The following is a 27,406-nucleotide window of genomic DNA, read 5'->3' as shown; positions in this document are numbered from 1 at the left end:
TAAATGAAGCTTCAGTATCAACTAATGGATGCACTGAGATGTTTACAGATTGGGGATGTTAAGATTCTTTCATACATGGTGCAATGACTCTTCTTAAAGACAGCCATTTTGGTGATTTCCCTGCTAGATTTGGCTACAAGGCTGTTTGCATTCAAAGGCTTGCCGAGCTGTGCACTAAGAGTAATATCTCAAAAGCAAACAGGTCATAGCGTAGTAATGTCCTACACATTGAAATGTAATCTCTCTCTCTCTCTCTCTCTCTCTCTCTCTCTCTCTCTCTCTCTCTCTCTCTCTCTCTCTCTGGCTCTCTCTCTCTCTCTCTCTCTCTCTCTCTCTCTCTCTCTCTCTCTCTCTCTCTCTCTCTCTCTCTCTCTTTCTCTCTGGCTCGCTCTCTCTCTCACTCTCTCTCTCTCTGGCTCTCTCTCTCTCTCTCTCTCTCTCTCTCTCTCTCTCTCTCTCTCCCCATCTCTCCATCTCTCTCTCTCTCTCTCTCTCTCTCTCTCTCTCTCTCTCTCTCTCTCTCTCTCTCTCTCTCTCTCTCTCTTCTAATGCAACACAATTTAGCACAGATTTGTTTTTTTTTTACCAGCTAATGATATGGCATATCTCATAAACAAAGTAGCTGAGGGTCAACATAGTTACCATCTCTATCGCTATGCATTAAAGTGGTGACAACTGTTCCTTCTATGTACTGTACTGCACGTGATCTGAATTTCCACCGGGGCAGTAGCATCAACAAACACTAAAAACTTTAAACAGGAACCCCTTTTTTTTTTTTTCTCCCCGGGATAACCTTTGGGTCCCTGACATTTGGAACGATGCACTCAGCCAGGAGAAGCATTGCCGGCCTGTGTTTATGTGACCCCGTAAAACCAAGGCAAATTGTGCCGAAGTGGAAGGCTACGCGATGAGTTTTTGCAGTTGATGATGCATTTAAGACCCCGCCACACCCCTTCCACACCCTCGGCACCGGCGCCCCCGAGGGGACAGTCTCTAGCAAACACTTTTTCTCTGTGCGGGTTTGACAGAATATAAATAGGAGCAGGGGCAGCATAAAGATTAACTGGAAATAAAACAAAAAAAAATTACACATACATGTATTTTTCAATTTTTATACATGGTCTTTTGTACTCCATGGTACAAAATATCACGGAACTTCACCTTGGTTTGTATTTCAACGATGCATCATTCTATATGGCTCCTTGATATTTTCTCATTATTTCTAAGATCAATGTGCTAATAAATGATGTGAAGGCGCACGCAGATTGCCAGCCACGGTTAATTCCAGCATCGAAGAGGTGCTGATTGCAGGACAATCACTGGTGGTGGAGCTAGTAAATCGATGGCGGTGATTGTTTTCTTTGGAGAGTACTCTCTGTGTTAATAGTTAAAAGGTAGCATTAATTCATTATTTCCAAAACCATACGGCCTGTTGAGTGAAAAACGGATGAGCTTTCTTCCTGGACTCAACGAGTATCCATTATTATTATTATGTTCTGTTTGATCATTTAGCATTGGTAGCCAAAGCACTCAAAATGAAATCAAACACATGCTATTGGTATCCACTGACTTTCAGTTGGAAGTCTAACAACCATGACCAAAACTGGCCCCGTTTATTTGAATTCTCCAAAACAGGTGCAACGGGGCCTCGCATCTTGCATTTCATAGGCCTCATGGGTCATACAATAGAGAATATCATTACAGGATTTATCAACCCGCCTGTAATGGTGTTCTTTCAGAAACCCAGCTAAATATCTATTTTCAATATCCATTCATCATTTCATTAACACTTATTCATTTGCATGAATTGTTCGTCTTGTTAAGGGTGATGACAGTTTTGTCCTCACAGAAATGTTTTGATGTTGTATTTCTAAAATGTGCCCTTTCAAATTGTGTTTTCATTGTTGATAGCTGTTTGGATGCAAATTAGCGTTATAGTTATCAATCCATTTGAAGATGACTGGTGTCAAAAATCATATTTTCTTTCAAAAATCTTAGGTTTAGCGAAAGATAAGGAGCACCTTCCCTTTTTAATGAGTTGAAACATTTCAGCCCAACAGCTTGCATTAAAACCTTCAAAGGTTTTAATGGAACTATTAAAAGGCAGTGTAAAAAAACATTAAAAGGCAGTGTTCTGCCTTTTAATGTTCTTGTTATGCTTATACCTCGCTAAAATAATAATATTATTTTTGGAAAAAGCAATTTTTCATGTTTGTATTTCTATTCACATATTTATGTTGGCATATGTGATGATTTCACCTCTCCCTTTGTTCTTTGATGGCATTATATCTAACAAGGATGCCGGTCAGAGCAGGTCATCTGTACCTAGTATGGCCCTACAAACTCACTAGCCTGTGGGGGTTTTGCTTGTTCTGTGTGTGTCCAACCAGGTTCTTTCCAACCAGACGCTATCCACCTAATCACCTTCAAAGGCTTGTCTTGGCAGTCCAAATGCTACAATGCTTTAAATAATGCTTTGAGTCATTTCTTAACGGTGAGGATCACATACAAGGCAGTTTTTTGTTGCCTTTGAAGCCTCTTAGCCCTTAAACGCCAAGCAGAAAGGCTCAAAGCAGATAGTCCGGCTTTTCTAGATTTGAACTCGGAAGGCTTCAGCCAGCCTGTTGTCTCCTAGACATTTTAAATGTTAAGCATAGAGCATTGGTTTGCGTAGAATGATTATGAATCTCAGGGAAGCTCATATAAAATGTATTTGTGTATTTCTATGTATATTTTCAATGAAACTCAATACAAAAGTTCACTACGTCATTACACATGCTTTCAATCGATTACGATTATTATGTTGTGTCAATATCGTCATTACATCATATTTATTAAGCATTATTAAAGAAAACAAAAACTTGTTGAGTTTATAGCATATGTGACAGTCGACAAGAGTTTCCAAACATGATTTCACAGATAGGAATGGAAAAAAGCCATGGTAATTTGTGTGAAATACACTTCAGAAACAAGCTGAAAAAAGGCCAATTGAATATTATTTTGAAAACAGGCATATAATTAGTCAATAGAGAAATGTTTGTGACCAACCGTTCTGCATACGAGCCAATGTAATTGTTTGGGGACAAACTTGAAATGAATAATGCATAAGCTGCAATCAAACAGGCCACATGGGAAAAAAAATACGTGTTTTTCATCGTGAAATGTTTAGGATTGCATTTCATTGTGGTTAACTTTGAGAAAGAAACATTGCCATGAATATTGTTAAATGCAATTTGTGGATGTGTTTGTTATGAGTGCAACTCTACTCAAGCGAAGTGGCTTGGCTTCAATCGAGCCAATTTCTAACACCACTCCATTCAACCATGCAAACCTGAAAATATAAAACTGTACCGAAGGTACGAAACATCGTACTAGTCTTGATGTTTTCAAAATGGTCAAAATGACAATGTCAGCTATTGTCAGCAGACAATATCTGACATTTTATTTGAGAAGGGCTGCTTAACAAAAAAAGCAAAAAAATATCCATTTGGTCACTTTATATTCAAAAGTTTGAAATGGTCAAAGACCAATTGGGTACAAATTTAATAGGTGTTTTTTAAACACTGAATGCTCAGCGAGCACCGGTACATCCACGTTCTCCACATGTCCCTGTTGCCCATGGGATGGCCTCTCACTCCAATTGTGATGGCTGTCCTACGAGACCCCCTCTCTGCCTCCTTTAGTGTATCACACAACATTTAATGATCTCACCTCAGATATCTCGTAGGCAAAAAGCCTATCCAATTCCAAATGTGCTTCCCTTTATTAACCTTTTATGCACAAATTGACCATCATCTAACACGCAAGTCTGAGGATCCAACTGGGAATCTGTCTCTTCAAAACATGCTTTACATGGGTTTGAAAACAGGACACAAACAATATCAACTTTGTAGTCACTGGTTAAGTAGCGCAACTCAAAGCTTTACCTGTAATACAAATGGCTGCTGCGAGACCTAGTGAATGGCACAGAATACGATAGCTTGAGTCGCTACTTTACAAATAAAATATTTTGAAAGTGTGTGTCATCCCGAGAAATGATAAAGCCTTACTTCCACTAGACTCTTAATTTATAATGTGACTCAACTGGAATCCCTCCACTTCAAAGGGAATTGGAATGCTAGTGAGGCACATTGCCGCCAAAATCAGGGGTTTGCATGAGTGCCCTGGACGACCACTTCTCTCTGGCCTAGTCACAGAAGATCAAGTCCTTTCACAGGGATTCGACTTGTTATTGGATGCTGGGAACAAGTCAAACAAAATTTTGGGATTGTTCATTTTAAACTTTCAAGATTAAGAATGCACTTGCAATAGGCCCAATAACTGAATGTATTTTGACTGCTATGTTCAACAAATGCCCATTAATATGAGTAAGACACTGTTTGTGTGTGTTTTTGTGTGTGCGCGTGTGTGTGTGTGTGTGTGTGTGTGTGTGTGTGTGTGTGTGTGTGTGTGTGTGTGTGTGTGTGTGTGTGTATGTGTGTGTGTGTTTGTGTGCGTGTGTGTGTCTGTCTGTTGGTGTGTGTGTGTGTGTGTGTGTGTGTGTGTGTGTGTGTGTGTGTGTGTGTTTGCCTTGTCTGTGTGTGTGTGTGTGTGTGTGTGTGTGTGTGTGTGTGTGTGTGTGTGTGTGTGTGTGTGTCGTCGTTGTGTGTGTGTGTGTGTGTGTGTGTGTGTGTGTGTGTGTGTGTGTGTGTGTGTGTGTGTGTGTGTGTGTGTGTGTGTGTGTGTGTGTGTTGGTGTGTGTGTGTGTTTGTCTGTGTCTGTTTCTGTCTGTGTTTGTGTGTCTTTGTTTGTGTGTTTGAGTATGTGTGTTTGTGTAAATAGAGTTGAAATGAGTTTCACTATGTTGTCGGGCCGTTCGCAATCAAGAGAGTACAGAGCGACCACCGCAATGCATTAATCATGCGGCATTGCTTCATAATTACTTTTAACTTTTGACTGAAGGCCTCTCTGTATTTGTTTACATTTAAGTCCATCCTTTGGATGTATTGTCTGCTGGATCCTGTTCACACTGTAGAGTCAGCGGTGGATTTCTATCAACCGGTCCGGTTGGCTTTTGACGGAGTCCGAGTCACGGTGAGTGGGATGGACATGTGGTTGGGTTGAACGGAGCAGTCAGGTGGGCAGACACACAGTGGCGAGTGGTCCCTGGATTGTATTTGAAGGGATTGCAGTTTAGTGGAAAAAACGTCCTGTTGCCTAAAGCCCCCATTTGAACACATGTTGTGATTATTCTGAGGATTCAAATAACCAAATAAATATTGATAATACAATGCACAGGGCTAAGGGGTGAGGCTGCCCATTGTATAGTACGTTTTCGAGTGTGTACGTTCTACAGAGGCACACTTCCTTCAACTCCCTGCTGTAATTTAATAAAAAGAAGAGTGGATTGGTCTCCATTCAACATGAAGCATCATTACCACGAGTCCTTCAGACAAAGGGAACGAGCAAGGAATGCCCCACAGCTATGCAATATTGATAAGAAAATGCAACCACCCTCATTTGAACGCGATCCTTGACCCGTGGTTTCACTCAATGATCACAAAAGTAACTACATCTTTTATTCCCTTTCCCGCTGGAAGACAACTCGAATGAGAATAACGTCTCAAGTTGGATTTAAAAGTCATATTTTTATTATTTCACCGGATAACCTCCAAATAAACCAAAGTATATTAAAAACACCATACAATATTTTTTGTTATTAAGTTGCCATGAAACCTGACATTGAAAATGAATTGTATCGCAAATGTATTCATAATTAAAGTCAAAGTAACAAGATTTTTGGCTGGGGTCTTTGACCTCTGCTATTACTCGGGTCAAAAAAATGTAATTACTTACTCAAAACTCTATGGGGACTTAGTTGTTGCTGAAAACTCTTTGTTGTGAACCATCAAAAACGAATAGGTCGCTTTTTAACCTATTTTTTTATTTTTATTTAATATTGTGTTTTCAAGGAGGCATCTTTCAAAATCAATTATGAAACTGATGAGGGTTCACAAATCTCCAAAATGGTGGACTACACATGAAAGGAAAAGTAACAACAAGGTACGGCGGTATGGAGGGGGGGGGGCTAGTATAGACCAATATCACACTGCGGCTTCATCAACAGCTTCATGTCGAGTGCTATTAAAACTTGCTCGTTCAGCGGCACCCGAGGGGTTCAGTCCAAAGGGATTCAGTCCAAAGTCGGAACACCAACGAGGAAGAATTTGTCATAGCAACAGGTTAGGACAGGCTGAGGAGCATGAGGGGAGACAACGGGGGCTGGCATCGCACCTCCCAACGAAGCCCTCCCCGCCTGCGTGAGGCAAACTGGGCGTGTGCGGGAGTGACAACAGGCAGCCAGAGGATATTCTCAAGACGCTTCATCAAATGCTCTCTCGCTACATAATCTGCTGAACCTCCGAAATAGCTGCAGTCCCTGTGGCGGGAGCGGGAGGCTGACGGTGTAAGCCCAACGACGTGATGTCAAGGACGAAGAGGCAGGTCGCTCCTCATCAAACAAAGGGGCAACACAATACAGTGTGACAGGAGTGTCAGGATTGTAGGGGACATCAAAGTGCGTGACGCGTTCGCTCGCATCTCCGTGCATATGTTCGAACTGCATCTGCGTCTTATTCATACAAACATGCAAACGGTTATATATACACACACACACACACACACACACACACACACACAGAGCATATTTTCTCTCTCTGTTTACGCCTACCAGCTCCACTGGTAAGCAGATGGCATCAGTGTGAGGAAGTGTGTGTGAGCACAGCTCCAACTGTAGTGTGAGACAGAGCCAGTAAATTAAAAGCCTTATTTCAAAGCTTATCGCTTCAGAAGGAACCCTCTTTTTGTCCCCTTGGACACGGAAGCAGGAGATTAACATTAACAGGATGTGCGCGTGACAGCCGAAGATGGCGATAATGGTTCCTTCTGATCGCCCACAACACCGTGGACCTGGAAACCAAACATGACAACAATTAGCCACGGCTGTGACTCCAGCACTAATGACACGTCCAATGATGTATGGAGATCAAAACAAGGAGGCAATCTGTTGCTATAAGTGCGCCTTGGGCAAATATCCGTGGCGACCTTCACTCCGTGCTAGACATCCAACGGTAATTTCGACGTGTGAACACGAGCGTCTGATCATGCGCGGATCCAGAGGTTTCGTGTTGAAAGTGAGGGGAAGGCGAGGGCTTTCAATGAAGCACTCTGCCAGAGTATAATTAAGAGGTATTTGAAGGTTAAGCAGGATCCAGAGAGACCGACTGCCCAGTCGGGGCTTCTATTTGTCTATTGCACAGATGCACAGAGAGTGCATCGGCATTGAGAACGGGGAGAGACTGAGAGGGAAGAAGAGTCGACATAACGCAGAAGAAGCTGTCCTTCAGCTCAATAACAAGGTGCTACACTACATTACCCCCTAAACCTCGATCCTATCTGTGCCCATTCCCCCGGGAAACTAACACATTTATGATACATTTATTTCAATATGAGGCTTGCCAGATAAAATAGCTTGCAGGATGGTGGTCGTCAGACCAAAGTACACAGCATAATACTTACTGACGCTTAACTGCAGACAGGCCTAAATATTCCTAATGGCACAAGGAAATGCTTGCGCATGTTTTTCCGCTACTTCCAAATGATTTATTTGCATTGTAAATTAAAGTTCAGAGAAGAAGAATACAAATTTTAATCGTGGCCATTAACCGAATGTAAGGCTCATTTGATTTTTCCAAAAATCCCTTTGGTCATAATTGCTCACGTAACAGATATATTATAAACTCTCAATAGCCATAGCCAAAGCGCACAAATAAAACAACACAAAGACCCAGCGAGGCTTGATTGTTCTGGGTTAAAACCTGGAAGAATCATTCACTGGAACATGTTTGCTACTCCTCAGGGGACGTTCCCTTTTCTTCCATATCCGTCTCAACGGGATAGCGATGAGCTCGGGATCCAGGAAGCGGACTCTCTCACTGTAAGACGCTGGGAGGCGTGCCCTCTCTTCTCAGCGTGAGGGATGGAGTGCTGGATCCCCCCCAGAGAGAATTGTCTTTGAACATTCCCTCCCTCCACCCCGACCCCCCCCCCCCCCCCCACCCCAAACCCCTACCCCTGCGCCGTGGGCCTTAGGGGAAGGCGAGTTCACCATCAATGCTGATCGGGTCGGGCCAAGTCACAGCCATCAGACGCCGCCGCCGCAACAAGCAGTGCTCCACGGCCATGTTCTCTGTATCTGTATTGATTTATCGGAAGTGTTTACGTTTTATATTTTCTCAAGGTGGCCACTGACCCTTTTTTCATTGTTTCTCTCTCTCCACGGGGGGAGATAATTAAATCAGGGAATTCAGTGGGGTCTTGGTGTCCCCCGCCAAGAGAAACCCGGGGAGCCGTGCCCAGCAGCTCGGCTTAGATGAGCCAAGCGTCATGAAACGCTCGCATGACGGATTCACGGTAGGGCTTCGGTTCTCAGTCACGGCTAGCAGCTGTGGAAGTTGAAATCAAGAGAAGCATACTATGCAGTCTTCAGAGACTGCAACTAAAAACTTCTAATACGGCAACTTAAAAAATATAAACGCTTTTATTGATAATGGTGTGCAATAAATATAACTTGTTTCTAGGGCCCAAGGCAGCCTTGATATTTATACTGCGCCGGTCCATAAATGAAGCGATGTGCGTGTGTGACATGCAACACAGCTGCGCCGACGGCACAAAAAAACGGAAAGTTGGCTGGTGGAGGCCCGTTTTATTTTTTTTAACGATGGGATGGAGAGCGGGCCATTTGCTGGGCTCTATGTATAGAGGCAATCGGCTGTCCAGCTCTGGGAGGCCCAGAGGCCCAATGGGCCAAACTGCACCTCCTCATAGTTCCTAGGCAAACAGGGCCCTTGGCATCGCATTCAGATGCTGTGTTTACATCTCCCTGACAGAGAACAGCCTGGAGGAGAGCCTCCCATGCCAGAGCCACCAATTCCGCCCAATGCAGAGCAGGAATGCACCATCATCGCCCCCCCCCCTCCTTTGTATTTGTTTGTTTCATACATTCTTAAAAGACAGAAATGTTATTTTATTCCAATATGCCCACATTTGGTGCCCATCCATCCATATAGCGGTTTCCTTTTGGCACAGGTTTTTAAGGCTTTTTCTGTTTATAAGCTAGTTGAATCCTTTCCAATCCCCCCTTCTGTTTGCAGGGCAAAGCTGATCTAATTCCCCTTTCTATCAATACATAATCCATGATAATGTGGTGTGTCTAATTCCCAGGATGAATATGCAAGGTTTCCTTTCCACGGGCATTGTAAATAAAATAGCGGCAGCATTAATGGAAATGATAATGAAATACCTTGTGGAGATTAAACGAGTTGGCCCACAGCAACCTTTGTGAGATCCAATAATTTAGTGCAATATTAGAACATGCCTCACAGAGAGATAGGGCAAAGAGTAAAGGCCCGCACAAGAGAGAGGGATAGTGAACCAATGAGAGAGGCCGAGAGCGATATCAAGGTTGATTACAAACCTGGAAGAAAAAGCAATTCGATATTAAAAGAATGTACGCCTAAATATTGTTTGAAAGACTATTGTTTATAGCGGTAATATTTCCCAATTGAGCAAGCTCAATTGGGAGATTGTGATTTGCGATCAGATAACACATTATCTCTTATTTGATTAAAGTATTACTAAAAACATATGCTGGGCAGATTGTTATTCTTGTCAAAAACATAATTGTCTGAAGTGTCAATATAAATTATGTTTTTATGTCCTCCAGAACCAACACTAAATAAGATGGGTTATTTAGTAATCTGAAAATTAATCAAGATAAATTAAATAAAGACTTTCACAAATCCTGTCTGCCCGTCTACATAATACTTCACATTCACATGCTTATCTTCATTTCAACTAATTTAACTGATATACTCAAATGTTAAAATACAACAACCTCATACAATTGAAAAGTTTAAACAAGGTTTATTAAGTAGTAAATCAAGCCTTCAGCTTGGCTGCATGCCTATCACCCCACCTTTAGAAAACAATTAAAAATTCTGATTGAAATAACTGTATTGTGCAATTACCTTGCTGAACCCTCGTGTTAAATGACTCACTGGACAATTTAAGTTCTGGTTGATATCTAAACAGATGCTTTTGATAAGCACAATACAACAAAAATGTAAATTCATAAATAGTCACTCCAATGACAAATCTTTGAGATGTTTTTGTGCAAAAACCACACCGGCTTCTCCGGAGCTTCTCCGTAAAAATATTATATAAAATAATATAAGGTTCACTTAATAATTGTTTGTTTATCCTATATTGTGTATCACAAACCACGTTCGTGACACTCATCACATTGCTGGCGAAGTGTATCAGCAAGCGTAGGGAGGCATGCGATCCGGTATTCAGGTGTAACCATGACTAACGCACGCACAACCCAACAGTCCTCATCCCCGTCCCCCAGGTCAATGTAGTCGAACAAATTAGAGAGTAATGATGAGGACTGATGAAGCAGGGAGAAATAACTAGCTAGGTGAGTAATGCTTGCTGAAGCAATGAGGGTGCAAACGTGATGTCGCTGAGGCTGCCTCTCTGTAGAAGAAGAGGAAGTCCTTATGACCTGCACCTACTCCCGGGTCCGGGGTGAACCCAATGACAGACGTACAGACCCGTCGTTCTGTAGGTTGTTCTTAAGTGGGCAGTGGCAGCATACTTCAAAGATTTGTCCACCTTTGCTGGCGAGTCGAAATTCTTTGTGGACAAACTTGCCTTCTTTCCAATCTGGCTTCGGTTTGATGCCAGAACATTCCGTTAGGTTAGACCAGTGGGGTCTCCAAGGAGATGCAGGATCTGAATTCCAATTTTTTTAATTACCAATCGCACACAATGTTCGCAATAATCTCATTTGCATGGAATTCAGCAAGTTACAAAATCTTGAAAGGGCCGAAATAGGTTTGGTGAAGTCTGCTTTTGTTCATTTTCTCCACAATCACATAATTTTGTTCGTGCAACCTTACTGAATGTATTTTCCACAAGCATGGAAGTATGTTTTAGGCTTCAGAATAACTTTTTCGCCAATTAACATGGCTGAAAGCAAAGCAAAACCTCTGCGATCCACACTGTGTTTATCTGACATTCACTACGAGAATGACGCACTCGTTATGAATGTCAATATAAGGCACTTGATATGGCCATCCTTGTGTTATCCCCAGATTCTTCAGAATTCTTTGACAAAAGACGCCTGAGTTGCTAGAATTGGAGGTAGTTCACCAGACATTGGGAGACAAAACAGTTTTCTAAATAAGTAGTTTGTCCACATATATTCAACAGGAATGGCATTGTCAAGGGATTCATGGTTCACATTCTCTTTTTAAAAGCAGGGCTCGTCCCTAAGTTTTTGTTCTTTTTCATGGCTATCAATATTATCATTGAAAACCAAGTAGCCACACTGCGCACATTTTCATTAATGTGCAAACCGTTCTTTCATATTAAAGATAGTCGAGCCCTTTCACATCGATTGCCTGTTGGTGACCATCTTTGATCAAGTTTCCCCGAAAAACGTCTTAAGGACCAACATACAACCTCAGATTTTAGGTCCTTTTTTTGATGAATGCAATTGTTTGCGCAATTAGTTTCCACCTCATTAAGATAATTCTAAGTCATGAATATGACATATGAAACATATTATGTGATTTCCCTTATGTGAAAAAGAACATTAGTTTGAATGGTTGATTTTTGACAGCTTTAGACTACGAATACAACAGTTTAACCTGTCAAAATCCTGCATCTTTGTCATAGTCACGATAGTCGATGTGAATATTGGAGGAAATGGCGGAGGTAGGAGATAGGTCTACTACGGGGTTAAGAGCAAATCAAGGGCTGAAGGGGGTTGACTTGCAATCGAAAGGTTGTAAGGTCGATACCTGGCTCATATTAGCTCAGTGTTAAGGCTGACCACCGTCTTGTGTGTAAATGGGTGAATGTGAGGCCATCATTTTATAGCTTTTTGAGTTGCCAAAAGTCTGAATGCACATTATAAATGCAGTCGATTTACCATTTTACTTAACAGCCTATTCACGTTTCTCAACACGTTTCTCATATTCTCTTATGAGATACATAACGTCATCTACAATCATAGAACCAATTATGATGAACCAATTAATTATCACTATGTATTGATTTAGACCTATTGATCATCAGGCTTATCACAATAGCAGTTGGCGCTATAAGCAAATGTTTACATGCAATTCGGTAGGTGCACATAGGTAATAATAATAATAATAATACATTTTATTATTAACGCACTTTATATCAATTCAATGATCGCAAAGTGCCTCAATGCACATTAAAAGAAAAGAGAAAAATTCAACAAAAAATAAATAAATAAATAAATAGCAGTTTAGCCAAAGGCTTTTCTAAAAAGATGGAGTTTTAAGCCTTTTTTAAAAGAATCCAAAGTCTGTGGGGCCCTTAGATGGTCAGGGAGAGCATTCCACAGACTGGGTGCAGCTGAGCAGAAGGCGCGGTCGCCCATAATTCGGAGCCTTGTCCTCGGAAGCTGGAGGAGGTTGGCCTGTCCAGAGCGGAGATGGCAAAAATGCCATAAGATGCAAAAAAATAACACAAAATAAAGAGTCTTCTTATAACAGTGGCTTCTGTTAGCGGGACGGTGTGCTGTTGTTGCGCAGCAGTTTTGTTTCGGAAAAAAACGTTCCCCAAAGGAGTGATACCTATTTTTTGTTATCGAACCGGGAAACAGTCTCATAAAACTAACATCTAACAACCAAATTACAGTCATTATCTCCCTCCTCTGAAATCGACCATTCGCTACACTATTTTACACTTGGATTAAGAAGTGTGTTAAATTTCATCATAATTGAATCCCCTAAATACATAGGATATTTTGGAGGGAGGAAGGAATAAAGAATAAGAATACATCTGTCTTTTAAATGGCATGATTCTGATTGGGAAACACAACAAATACGCATAATAACCTATATGAATATTTACGACAATTGGTCTCGCTCTCTTGTGACATTTTGTCATCAAGTGGCTGACACGAAAGAGCTTTAGTCCTCTGCGAAGGCTGAACACCTTGCAGAGCGCCGTCGCTCCCTTCTGCCATGTTCCCGTTGACGCTGAACAAACCCACGTTGCCCTCGTGCCACGTGGCTGGGTGCAAGGTTCTGCCGCATGCTTAAGAAGAGTGTGCGTGTGTGTGTGTGTGTGAGTGTGGGAGAAATTTTCCTCCGATAGATGTATTGTGCCTGCACCTACGCATCCGTCTTCCCTGCTGGACGAGGAGGACATGTGGACGTGTGGACATGTGGACGTGTGTGGGGGGGGGGTTATTCTTCGCCATCTTAATACCTCTCTCGCTTTGCTCTTTCTCATGGTTGAGCTTCTCGGGGTTCTACTCCCTTTGTTCCTCATGGACCCGGCTTTCCATTCATTCCATCGTTCCATTCACACGGACATTCGTGTCACGTATTCCTCCGGGAGAAAATGCGAAAAAGGACTGCTTGTTCCGACCTCGCCGGGGTATTATGTTACTTAATAATATCCTGCAGTGTACACGGTGGCGGCTGGGCGGGAACGTAACCAATCGGAGGGAATGAGGCGCGAGTGGCGGGGTTACTCACTGGAGTGCCTCTGCCGAGGCTCTGGTGACCCTCAGGCACACGGCCTCGGAGCCTCAAGCGCTTCTTTCAAGTCTTCATATCAAATGCATAATGGGTAAGAGGGTGAGGAAAAGTTTACCGCGCGCTGTGCTCCAGTTTATCGCACGCTGTGTCTGTGTTGAAAGCAGTGCTCCTCCAACAGCAAGAAATGAAGATATAAGAAGAGCCTTTATTTTGTGTTATTTTTTGCATCTTATGGAGGAGGTTCCCTGATTGGGAAGACATTTGCCAGGAGCGGTCTAAAATTGGCTCTTTGAGAGTCATGCGCAATCAACTCAAAACAGATATTCCAGAGCTCATTTCGCAGAGTAATGGTGACAGAGGGATATGCCATTTATACCAAATTATATTCAGACAATAGCTCTTAAATCTACCTACAGCACCTTAAATGGAAACGAGTGTTATGTTGCTGTTTAAACGCTTGGCCTCAAAGGGTCTTATACGTTGCATTACTAATAGTTTGCCACACTTTCTCAAAATAACTATGCCAACATTTGGCTTTAACCTGTGGCTGAATACAGGGTTTAATACATATTAAACGTAACAGTTATACAGGTAAACCAGAAAGGTTTACCTCTTATTCCGCTTTAGTGTATGAAGATTGACATCAGGGTAACTAATAAAATTAATGCTATTATGGCCAATTTTCTATTAAATGAGGGGTTTAAAGCCTCCATGGCAATCAGGTTGCTAAAGCAATTAATGATGATGACTAGTTAATGGGTGGAAGGCCGGTACTTAGCCTTAAAAAATCTATTCTTATTTTTAACTTTAAAAATCCCATCCTCCTGACAGTAATTTGCAGTTTGTCCTTGCGGTAGGGAAGAACAAAATGGACAAGCTAGCTGCAAAAAATATACCACCCCACTCATCTCAAACCTCGACAGTTCAACAGAAAACATAGTCCTACCAATAAGCTACCAAGGTTGCTTATTGCTTATAAGAAATCTTTAAGCAGTGTTGCTCATAACATCTACACCAACGTCTGCCAGAATCCCCTTGGAATGAAACGGTTTTGGTTAGTGGGCATGGGGGAGGAACAAAGAGGAATGGCATGGGAATGGACTTACAACTGGTGTCTGTCTCGTCCGAGGCGTCGGAGCAGTCGGGCTCGCCGTCACAGAGCCAGTTCTCGGGCACGCAGGTGAGCTGGTCATGACAGTGAAACTCCCCTACATCGCAGAGGATGGCGTCTGCATGGAGGAGGTGGGGAGACATGGAGAGGGAGAGAGAGAGGGAGGAGAAGACATGGGCATGAGGAGGTATGGGGACAGAATGAATTCCATGGTTCTTTTTGCATGCGTGTGTGTGTGCGTGTATTTGTGCCCATATATGTGGGTATGTTTGTGTGTGTGTGAATGTGTGTGTTCCAATATATGTGTATGTGAATATGTATTCATGAATGTGTGCCCATTTATGTGTATGTTTGTGCCTATGTATGTGTGTGTGTGTGTGTGTGTGTGTGTGTGTGTGTGTGTGTGTGTGTGTGTGTGTGTGTGTGTGTGTGTTTGTGTGTGAATGTGTTTGTGCCAATATATGTGTATGTGTGAGTGTGCATGAATGTATGTCCATGTATGTGTGCCAATGTATGTGTGTGTGGGTTCTCAAGTATGTGTGCCCATGTATGTTTGCCAAATGTATGTGTGTGTGTGTGCCCGTGTGTGTGTGCCCCTGTGTATGTGTGCTCGTGTGTGTGTGCCCATGTCATTTGTGTGCATGTGTGTGGAAACATGGCAGGATCAGTCGGAGAGGCTATAGCTGTGGCGTTAGTGCAGGTTCATGGTATGGGTGAGAGGGAATCGGTTCACTGAGGTGTGATTGTGATGCGCACGTCATCCCATGGAGAAGCAGAGTGAAAGCAACGACAAAAAAATCGAACCCCGACAAAATAGAGACACAACGTTTCTCCGAGACGCCGCCACTCCTGTTTGTTCGATAAACTCGGAAATTAATACTAAATCTTTCTGTCATTGGCCTATCTTTCTTTTCCCACAACCTTGCAATACCTAATTCATCATTGTGAACGTGGAGCTGCCATACATTTCCCCGCCAGGAGATTAGACGGCTGCCAAAAGGGACAGACACACAAGTCGGCCAGGCTTTGTGACGCTGACAGCCATTCTCATCTAACAAAGACGTAACGTCCTCCGTGCCTTGGCAAACCATAACAAAGTGGTCTCTGCTCTTATCCGTCCTATTCCTCCACTGATGTACTTTGATTTTTATTTTTGGATGAGGGGAGGAGGGAGGCGGGGGGGGGGGGGAGGTGGGCAGGGGAGAGAGAGGGTGGGGGGGGGAGCAGGGTGCTGTAAAAGGGCTGGTCGACTAAAAACTCATCACCGGCTCCCTTTTCTTTTTCCTCTCTGTCATCCCGATGTCGTCGGCGGCGGTGGCGTTTGTCAGAGTGTTGATGTGCTCCTCACCGTCGCCTGACAGGGGACTGCGCTCCATTATTCAGCGCAGTGACACGAGCTCCCCGCTAAAGATTTGACATCACGACGTGACCTTCTGCTAGCCTGCCCCACTCCTGAAGAGATGCGGTAATTTGTTTCTAAGTTAGCCCGCAGACAGCCAACCCCCAGCCTCCAACACTCTTTGTCTGTCGCTCTCTCGAGTGTCTCCATCTCCCTCTCTTTCTTTACCTCTCTCCCTCCCTCTCCCTCTTGTTAACTCTCACTCTCTGCCTCTCTCTCTCTCTTTACGTCTCTCTCTCCCTCTCTCTCTTTACCTCTCCTTCCCTCTCTCTCTCAGTCTTAACTTCTCTCTTTACCTCCCTCTCTCCCTCTCCCTCTCTCTCTCAACTCCCTCTCTCTCTTTAACCTCTCTCTCGCTCTCTCCCTCGCTCCATCTCCCTGTCCCCCTCTCCCTCTCACTCTTTTCCTCTCTCTCTCTCCATCTCTCTCTCTCTCTACCTCTCTCTCCCTCTCCCTCTCCATTCCTGCAGTGTGTTTCTAGCCCATTAGTGGTGGGAGTGCAGTGAGTGGGAGATGGGGGTTTGCAGCGTTTGAACAGTGGGAGTGATAATTCAACGCCCGGCCGCTCGCTGTCCAGGCCCCCTCCAGCAGATTCACTACCAGGGGACAATCTGGAAAGGTCAAACATCTCATCCATTCTCCATTCTCTTCAATTCCCACTGATGCAATCTTTCTGAATTCTCATAATTTCATTGAGGGTCTGATGTAAAACTATAACGCTTTTTATATTGAACGCAAGAGTTGTCGGGCATAGAGTCGGGCATGCCTGCAGCACCATTTGTTATCATCCTTAAGTAGTAAAAGAATTACGGCCCCTTGAGCGGGTTTCATAATTCATGAGGAACCGGTCATGTACTATGTCATACATGTTCTGACATTATGTACCACAGTAAGAGTATGGCCTTTTAATCTTGCATACACAGGTGGTGGTTAGGTTGAACATTGTGGATGGAAAAATTAAGTGGGGGGTACGGAGTCCTCCCCCAGCAACCTACCAGGGTCAAACTCCTCGTTTCCTGCCTTCTGGCGAACCTCTATGCACCAATTTCATACATTTATGGTGGAAATGTCTTTATTTATGTCAAGGAAAACGCACAACTCAGGCACCAGGTGACACTTCTGAATATAATGGAATATAATGCCGTAAGGCTCTCCAGCACCCTGTTTGGCTTTTAAATATTTATTCTCCTGTAGATCAACTTTTTCTCATTCAACATTACCCCTGCCGAGTCAACACATACAGGAATGATTTACACTTCTGACCTTTTTTTGTACCTCTTCAATACATTGAAGAGACACATTTTGGACATAAACGATTAAAACATTGATCAAATCTATTAGAGTGTGCCTGCGCTTTTGTGTTTGGTTGTAAAAAAAAACACCAAACCCAATTCTAAAGCAAAAATAAAGCATAAAGTATATTAAAGTATAAATACGGCTTCTTTCATGTTTTCATCCACGGGACAAATGCATGTCTTCTAAATATCGAGGGGGATGTATAAACTGTTCACCCCTAAATCTACGACTGTAGGCATATATATATATCGATTACATATATATACAATGCATACATTAGTAATCCTGACGTACACTGTAACGCATATTGTCAAGTTATGTTGATTTAAAAGCACTGTCTATAAAGCACCAGCAAAAAAAATAATACATAAAGTAAGTATTTGAAAACAGTTTATGTAAATATCTGCTTACAATGAGATACAGTATCCAGCTTACATAGTAATAATAATAATAATTCATTGGGGGGGGACCTCACTAACCACCACCAGTATGTAGCACCCATTTGGGTGATGCACGGCAGCCAATCGGCGCCAGAACGCTCACCACACACCAGCTTGAGGTGGAGAGTGAGGGATGAGGTGGAGAGAGAGGGAAAAGAACATTTAACACTACTATGGACCACATGTAAACCCTATCGACCACATGTAAACCCTATCGACCATATTTAAACACTATATACTAGTATACGGCTTTAATACTTGATCTCCTATAATTATTAACAATTCTAACAATGTGGAGTGGCCAAGGTAAACAATGAGAACAAAGAAACAATACAATCGGAAAAGAAAGAGATACATGGGCAACAGGTAGGAAATTGTATACCCCATTGACTCGATGCCAACGGATTCGATATGTTTATGGTTGGCACAGCAGTCTATATATTTCAGAGAGAGAGACACAGAGACACAGAGAGGGAGGGAGGGAGAGAGAGAGAGAGAGAAAGAGAGAGAGAGAGGAAAAATAAAGAGCTTCATCGATGATCACAGCTGGCCATTTTTCATTTGCCATGAGGCTGGCCGTGGTTGAAGTGGAGTGGAGTAGAGTGGAGGAGGAGGTGGAGGAGGAGGAGAGGGAGGACGGGTGGTGTGTTGGCGGTCGCGCGCAGGTGTGCTTGGGTGGCCCAAGACGGCAGATGTGCCTCCAACACTCACCTTTGAAGCTGAATTGATTACCATTGAAAGCAAAAAGGTGAGTGGGTGGGGGGAGGTGGAGATGGCTGGTGGCGGCTGAGGGGCCATTTCCTCAGCTGGCAGCAGAGGCCATGAAAGAGATGGCCGGCGGACCTGTGGGCAGCCCCTCGGCCGTACCCATCCATGTGCTCCCCCCTCTCCCCCCCCTGTACTTTGGTGACACTCTCTCCTCGAAGAAGAAAAGGGGCCAGATATAAGTCATTCAGGTGACCTCGGGTTTCAATTCATCTTCCTCTTCAGATCCGCCAACTGCTTCTCTTTGACTGCCTAACTGTAGGCTCTGACAAATATGCTCCATAGAAAGAGAATGCAGTCACTCTCTGCCTTTCTACCCCCCATGGTGGAGCATCTGCAGTGGAGAGCTGACGTCGGTACCAAAGTATCTGTATCCTTACCGTGGTATGGTGATTTGGACACACGTAGAGAGAGCGCGAGAGGGGAGGGGGGCAGATTATTAGAGGAATACAACAGCACCACCCCAGCATGAAGTGAGTATGCCGGAGGAGGAGTGTGTGTGTGTGTGTGTGTGTGTGTGTGTGTGTGTGTGTGTGTGTGTGTGTGTGTGTGTGTGTGTGTGTGCGCGTTCGTATATGTGTGTGTGTGTGTGCGTGTGTATGTGTGTGTGTGTGTGTGTGCGTGTGTGTGTGGGGGGGGGGGAGGGGGGGGGTTATATTACCATAACAGCAGAGAGTGTTCTGTGGAGCTTGGCAAGGCATATTATCACAAAGCTCATTCCTGAAATCCAACCAGCACCAGTTTCGACAACACTGTGTCTCATTAAACCAGCGGGTCTCTCCGATGGCGTGCCAGATTATACACACAGCCCGACTAGTAGACTAGGGTTGGAAGGGCTTTTGCTAATATCCCTGAAAGCAAAGGTTTGTTTTTCGTTCAAAAGGTCAGTTTGTTCAGTTTCTGATACTATGTAGAGTCGCACAGTGCCAGATACTTAACAGGTACCAATATTGGCCGTGTCGTGGATACCGCACCAACGCCTTTAAAGTAAACTATCAAATCTATGTGTGGTTGATGAAACTGAGCAGAACGGCATAGTAAAGTCCATTTATTATTTGTATAGCACTTAATCTTAAATACATACGCAACAGATTACGAAAAACTGTAACTTTGCACGAGCATAGTGATAAAAAAACAGGATGGAAGGCTTTGCATCAAAAATAGCCAACAAAGGGAGAGAACCTCAAAAAAAAGAAAGAAAAAAAATGGGATCTCAGGAAGTTTTCAGGGTTTTTTCCTCCTGATCGCCTGCTCTCTGGAAGGGAAACTCTGCATGATCATGACAGGTCAATGATAGTCTATTAGAGACCTGTGTAATATTCACAGCACTCAAGGTCACGCAAGCATTGGTTTGAAACCCAGCAGGAAAAAGGGCTGTTGTATAAACAGGCTCACGTGCATAACCATACAGACACGCACACGGACACACCCACACACACACACACACACACACACACACACACACACACACACAGACACACACACACACACACACACACACACACACACACACACACACACACACACACACACACACACACACACACACACAAGCAGGCATGTCTAGCGGGATTCACTTTGCGTTGGGTAATCCAGGTGCATGCATGCACACACGCACACACCATAACACACACTAGACTAAGCTAAACTAAGATAAACTAAGCCAAGTATTAAGAATAGCAAAGGAACGACCGAAAACAGAGGTACACATGAAATAAGAGTAACCTAATGTTAACATTATATTCAAGAAGGCTTTATAAGCCAGTGCTGCAAAGGGCATCAAAATCTAAAACAAAACACATGCATTCAAACTAAAGAAACACACACACCTAAGGCGGAAACATAAAAATGTCCCACCTGAACATTCTCTGCCTGCACCGGGGTGTCTGCAAACAATCACACACCAGGAACTAAACACCCCGGCCAGAGCGGTGTCACATGCATTATAGATGAGTGTGGGGCGGGGAGCCAGCCTAAGTTGTATGATCTTTAGCCACGGTATATTGTGCTCTTTCAAATAATCTTCTAACGCGGGCCAATCTGCCCAAGGAACGGGACCCGGTGCAAAATGGTATCCCGACAATACACCGGAAGCGCCGTCCGTAACGCTTCGGCATTAGGAGGGAATATCTGGAAGTGACACACGCCATGTGGTATTTAGACCTAAATGCCACCCACGTCGTCTCTGATCCCGAATATGAAGAAGACATGAGAGAAAGTACCATCACATCCCTACCCCCACCCACCCACCCACCCACACAAACACACACACTCTCACTCCCTTCCGGCTGACAAGCGAATCGCAGACATCACGTTGTTCCTGGACCCATCCAGCATTTACAGAGATCCTTAATGTCAGCCCTGCTACACCCTTCCCCTGTGTAGCGCAGAAGAGAGGAGGTGTGTGTGTGTGTGTGTGCGTGCGTGCGTGCGTGCGTGCGTGCGTGCGTGCGTGCGTGCGTGCGTGCGTGCGTGCGTGTCTGTCAGTGTCAGTGTGGGGGTAAGGAGTTGACAACAACCCAAGACAAGGCTATATATTCTTTTTAAAAGGCAAAAATAACGACGTGTTTATTGATAAGTGGCCGTGGCCAGTGCCGCCTTCTTGTAACCCTGGGTTCCTTCCCGGCCCATGGCAACGCGCAGGCGACTCTGGTGCATTCCCCCGATGCTCCGCCGAGAAATCAATGCTGGAAGGGCTATAGGGCCTTCATTAGACCATGCCTGACCTTCGCTACAGAGCGAGGTCACTCGTATTTTCTCGTCAACCAGCGGGGGCATGTCAACAAATTATTACAAGCGGGAGGAGGGTGGGGGGACATCTCCGGTGCACCCTCCTCTTGGAGCGCTGATGGTGTGGGTCCATAGTAGCCAGTAAAGATCGAATGGTTCATAAGAAGGATCTCACGCAGTCACACCAACAACATGTTTGGTAACCTTTAGCTTGAAATGCAAGAGAAGGCATTGCATCAGATTGCACTCGGAGAACAGTTTGATATCTCAAGGGTCATTTAATCAATTTAGACTATATTGTTGTTGCTTCTTGGCTAGTCCGAAATTCACTTGCGTCCTTTGAGGAATACTATTGGGTCTAATTTGTTTGTGGGAACAGATATATTCTAACTATATTACTTACTCAAGCCTACACTGTCTTTGCAACAGCAAGTTGAATAAAATCATCCGGTACCGGTAAGTCAAAATAATTGGTCATTTTCTGTTTAGTTATGATTCTAGAAGACCGCCCAGTCGGGTTTATTCTGACGTACGACCTCGTATGCAGAGCTACCACATCCAGGTTCATGACCTTAAAGTCATCCTGAGAGACATGAGCCGACAACTTGTATTTGCTACCTCAACCAAGAGAGCCAACTCGTGAACTGGCTGAGTTCGACAGAAATATGCCAAGACTTTTATTTTCCAAATTTAGAAGTTCCAACCTCTGCTAAAATGGCTGCGGGCAAAACATTTTGCTCAGAGTGTTAGCCACAGAGGCACGATGTTAGCACAGGCTCCATTTTGTATCTGACGTGTCAGTTTGAAAAATCCAACACTTTAATCTGTTTAAAACAAGAAATTTGGGCTTCAACTGCAAGATCATATGATTTCAGATTCTGTAAAACAACGTCAGACTAGGACCCTGATACAGATTACAAAAATACATAAAAATGTGTAATCATTTTTAAGGAATATAATTTTGTGGCTTTAATCCAAATTGCGGTCGGGAATGGTACGCAAAACTCTTTTTTTTCCTGATGATACGCAGAAACTTTGTTTGCATGAGACCCACTTATTACACAGCCAATATAACGCAGTAGATGACCCAAACAGACATACCCCCCTCCTCGCCCTGCACACACACACGCACACACACACACACACACACACACACACACACACACACACACACACGCTTTTCATGCTCCAGCCAAGGTCAAATCATCACCATACCCCCCATTCCCCACCTGGAGAACTCCATCTCAGCCAGGAGCAGTCAAGAGGGATGGCAGGGGGGCGGGGGAATTTATGGCCCGGCCCCCGTCATGATTACCAATCAGATGGAGGAATGGTTGCTTAAGCAGACAGGGGTCTTTGTCATTCCTCTGGGGGTGAAGTGCCAGTCAAGGTTTCTATCCTTTCAGCCCCACCACCCCCCCAGCCCCCCTGCCTCAACACTCTCCTCCAACACCACCCCCCCTCAACGCTCTCCTCCAAACCCCCCCCCCCCCCCCCCCCCCCCCCCCCCCCCCCCTGCCCCTGGCCAGTTAAATCTCCATGGTGAGGGATTGGCCTTCCCAATTACACTGCATCAAGGGAGGTAAGTGGGAGCTGTTAAAGAGTCAGGTATCACTCTCCCCGCAGACACACATACACACACATGCACACACTATCTCTCTCTCTCTCACACACACACATGCACACACTTTCTCTCTTGCTCTCTCTCACACACACACACACACACACACACACACACACACAGCTGGCCCCGTATCTCTAATCAACTTTGAATAACACCCTGGCTATGGGAGTTGGGGAGGGGGTTATGGAAGCTTATGCCAGCACAATGTTGACTCACATTCGCCGGTGGGACTATAGCTATGATGATACCCGCCCGGACTTGTTTCCACCTTTCAAGCAAGGGTACAGCCACCGTTCATTCTGACCTCCAACGGATACCAATACAGTTTTGAGTGCCAAAAATGACAAGAGCAGTTGTGGACTCATCATGTTCTGAGTGAACTAAGTAACAAGACTTCAACATGATATTTGGTTAATAGTAAACCACGATAATATTTTGATAATTATTACTTATCAGAGAACTCAAACATGTTTTTTGCATTTTTTGCATGATTTTTTATCTTCCCAAAAGTTATTTCTCTAAAAATACTGTTGAATATGTTATTTGTATATGCCAAGTTAATCACCGTTGCTTGGGTCATGGCTCGTGTGTATTCTCACTCGGTCAATACTGGACACCGCAAGGCATTTCAGGAGCTAAAATATAGAAAATTCATGGCTGTACTATTTGCCCTTGATGGGTTGTCAATAGCAACCGACATGCCTGTGAGAAAAATACTGAATCAAATTGGGCTTGCTTCATTAGGCATACATGAAGGCCATTCCAATTAACATTCCATATGAAAAATGCTGTCAACATCTGAATACATCTTCTTAGTGATATGCATTTAATGGGCCCGTTTCCACCAGTGGTTACATATTGTATTTAATTTATAATCCAAGTATAATGCAACGATGTCGCTCGTTATAACACTGCGACACAACTTCGGTGCAAAAAAATTAAAACTAGTTTGGCCTGGATCGTATCCATGGGGATAACTCACCCCACCCTTCCTAGAACTCTCATAGGTTTAGAATTAAAGCTGAAAGGTGTTCTCTTACACTTTAACTAGTTGAATATATTTTCAGAAATCTATCGATTACAAGAAGCTTGAATTTCGAAAGTAGGCATTCAGCCTAGGCCAACTTTCAACTTGTCACAGACTTTCATCAATTCTTTGTTTGTTGTTCCTTGTTTATTCCTCTTCCTAGTATTTATTCCTTAGTAATTTAGCATTTATCTATATATATAAAAACAATATGAAAATATACACTAGACCACAAGTTTTGTTAAGCATCCAATTATTTTCATATATGATAATAAAAAATATGTGTGTGTTCTCAGTCTCTGCCTGGAGGCCTGGCAGCTAATGGCACTAAGGAAATGATAAGCAACACATAACGAGTTGTTAAACAAAACTGAACATAGAATGCTCTCCACCGCCAAGCCCCAAGCAGCATAGGGTTGGCACCATTAATTCCTCCTGAAACCGAGTGTCTTCATATTATTTCAAAGGTTTGGAAGAGGAAGAAAGCACTTACTTTCGCCCCCTGGATACATGTGTTTGGGGTTATTGTCCTACAGCCAGGGAACTGTTGCATCCTTAATTACCTGCAGTACTATGGCATTTTAAGCTGGCCTGGGCTTTCAGAGCGTATTTAGTCAGGTAGTCGAAGACAGGTGAACCGTCAACGCTGATAATTGAATTGTGCCAAAGGGTTTATTTATATTCCTTAGTTCGTTGTTTTCTATTTTTCCATCTATATACTTTGTCAAGTAATTACTGATTTAGATGTCGTCATAGCAGTATATCCTTCTGTATGAAGCGTTCTTTAAAGTGAGTTCACAGCAGTTGTCTCCATAATAAGGCTACTTTTGAAAAATAACATAGTGCCGTAGTGCCACACTCATGCAATTCCTTTTCTCTCTAAAAATGTTACCTACCCACTCAGAACATCCTTCTGGTATGGTATGGAATCTACTGTAATTAATTAGTGCAATTAGATTTTGATTAAAGAGATTTACTTCCCAAGAGCTTTCCAAACAGAATGCCAAAACTTTAGAGTATAATAACCCATCCTGTTTCAAAAGTATCCTCAACCTATGATTCAATATTTTTATCTTTAACAATAGGCATTAAATATTTAACAAAATGTGAAAATCAATAAATTAAACAGACATTTAATATCATCTCAGCGTTTCAAGTTACCAACCCGCAGCCTTGATGCATCCTGGGAGCAGACATTTTAAACAATCATGAAGTGTGCTCAGGTTCAGGCAGTTGGAGCAGGCTACACTGGGGGCCCCTGTCTCATCAGGTCCACATTATGTTTGTTTAACCTCATAAAAGGGGAAAATAGTGCGGTGCAAGAGATGATTGACAGGTCCTACAAGCTTCTACAAAACAGCCTTAGCACCAATTGAATGTCAACACAGCCTGTCTTTTCTTGACAGGGAACAAGCTTTTTATAGTTATTTTTTATCAGATAATCCAGGAAGTCGATCGGGTCAGCATGCATGTGAGCAGAAGAGGTGAAGATGGGCGCTTAGATAGATGGGACAGATTTGGCATAAGAGTCAAAGTAATTAGCTTTATCTGACGGTCATTTCAGCTAATCTGATGCCAGTATGGGTGTGTATTGTGACTAAACATAGGATATTTCACCATTTAAACAGGTACCATACACACATAAATAACCTGCTACATTTGTTTGAGGGATGGACATTTTCAGTGTTCTTCCTTGGTCGAATTGCAAAGACAAATTTGGAGTTGAGTTGACTAGTTGTACGTCATTTTCAAACATGGGCTTATTTTCTGAATTATTTAATTTAAGCCTGGTTACAATTATACAGGTCATCCCATTTATTAATAAGGTCTTGATTGGGGATGCTCCTTCCAACGTTTTGTTCGCAACCAGTCAATAAAAAAGAAAATTTGAGTAAATTGCGTTATTTAATTCTTTAATGGTGTGGTACACATACGATGTGGCTTATTAGAGCCCTTTCAAAAGCTTAAATCATATTTGTATCCCTAAATCCTATTTTAAATAAGGCTGAAATGCTTATTGCGCCTTTGCATCCTTTCAGTTGGCTCTCCGTAGCTAATGTGTTTCGCATCGCACCATTTCAGTGTAAATAATCTTCAGCGAGCCAGTGTTTGAAAATCTTCAGAGTTAAATCTTTAAGTAGCAGAGCGAGCCCCTTCATACAGCCATGGTAAATATTCTACAGGCCTATCTAATTAAAACAAGGTATTTAAATTAAGTCATGAGAAGTCAAACTGATCAGAAACGGCAGCCCGCCTGGCCACAGTTGGGGTCAAGAGCGCTGTGGAGAGTTGTGTACCGCATTAAATGAAACAGCCTCATTAGATAAATGATGAGATGCTTTGGGAATCGACACGTTTTTTAACCGTTGTTTCTTCTTTTATAAAAAAGCGTGGTGTAATTCAATGTATTTTGGCTTCATATGGTTTCTGCTACTCATATCTCAGTAGAAATTATTCTCTCTTATTAACCGACAAGAATTTCTGATGCTAGTCGACAACTTTCTTTCATAGTTGTTGTTTCTTACTCGGTATAAAAAATGAATTGTTTCTGTGTGAGCGATTCTTGAATAATTTATCATTTTATTCAAAAACCCAATGAAATTAAGAGTGAAAACAGCAATTTGGTTTCCTGCTTCAAATGACCAAGAACATTATCTAATTGCAATGCCATTCCTCGTCTCACTTCATTACCTGGTATATGACCTTTGTACAGCTAATTAACATGGTTGTCAGCAAAGTATAGCTCCTGCTGAAAGCAGCCACTGCGCCATAAATCCACCCATAGCTCCTTTTCTCCTAATTCAAGCAGAAGCAGAGGGATGAATGGGTAAACACACAGGGACGCCACAGCACCCACTGCATGACCTTTCAGGACTTTACTAAAATACAAACAACACCAACACAGAATCTCCTAATGACCTGTGTACGAAGAGCTTCATCATTATATTCACACACAGAGAGCCAGAGAGAGATTTTGCATTAATGCAGACAAAGTTCACTTTGAACAATATAAAATAATAAATAAATAATAGTCAATATCAGCTCAGTTGTATGAAGGCCAACTAAAGGAGGAAATAGCATCTTCTAAATTAATAATTTTATATTCATTGTATGAGCCTCTGAAATTGGCTGAGGAGAAAGCATGGCAGCTTACTTGCATGTTGGATATAAACTAAGTTGTCATGGCAACATTTGTGCAAGATTTGTGGAAGCAGCAGTCTGCTAAATTTGCTATGACCAAATTAAAGGGATAATCCATCAAACTCTTGCATATAATTACAACATTACCTTGCTCAATATTGCATGAACAAACTTTTATTGTGCATTTTAAATTATATTACATTTTCAAGCTATAGTTTAAAAACGTTTCATGCCCTGTTCAT

At 43.0% G+C, this 27,406-nt stretch overlaps 1 protein-coding gene across 1 annotated transcript in view; it reads right to left on the bottom strand.

Annotated features, from left to right (window-relative positions):
- Positions 1-27,406, bottom strand: part of lrp1bb (low density lipoprotein receptor-related protein 1Bb) — a 229,017-nt gene that overhangs the window by 156,863 nt on the left and 44,748 nt on the right. Inside the window, exon 2 of the mRNA XM_030344004.1 lies at positions 14,738-14,860. Coding sequence (XP_030199864.1) covers positions 14,738-14,860 — 123 coding nt within the window. The remainder of the gene's footprint in view (positions 1-14,737; positions 14,861-27,406) is intronic.

The sequence above is a fragment of the Gadus morhua genome, chromosome 20, assembly GCF_902167405.1.
Source record: "Gadus morhua chromosome 20, gadMor3.0, whole genome shotgun sequence".
Lineage (NCBI taxonomy): Eukaryota > Metazoa > Chordata > Actinopteri > Gadiformes > Gadidae > Gadus > Gadus morhua.
The sequence above is the reverse complement of the archived record's forward strand: the minus strand, read 5'-3'. Positions and strand labels throughout refer to the sequence as shown.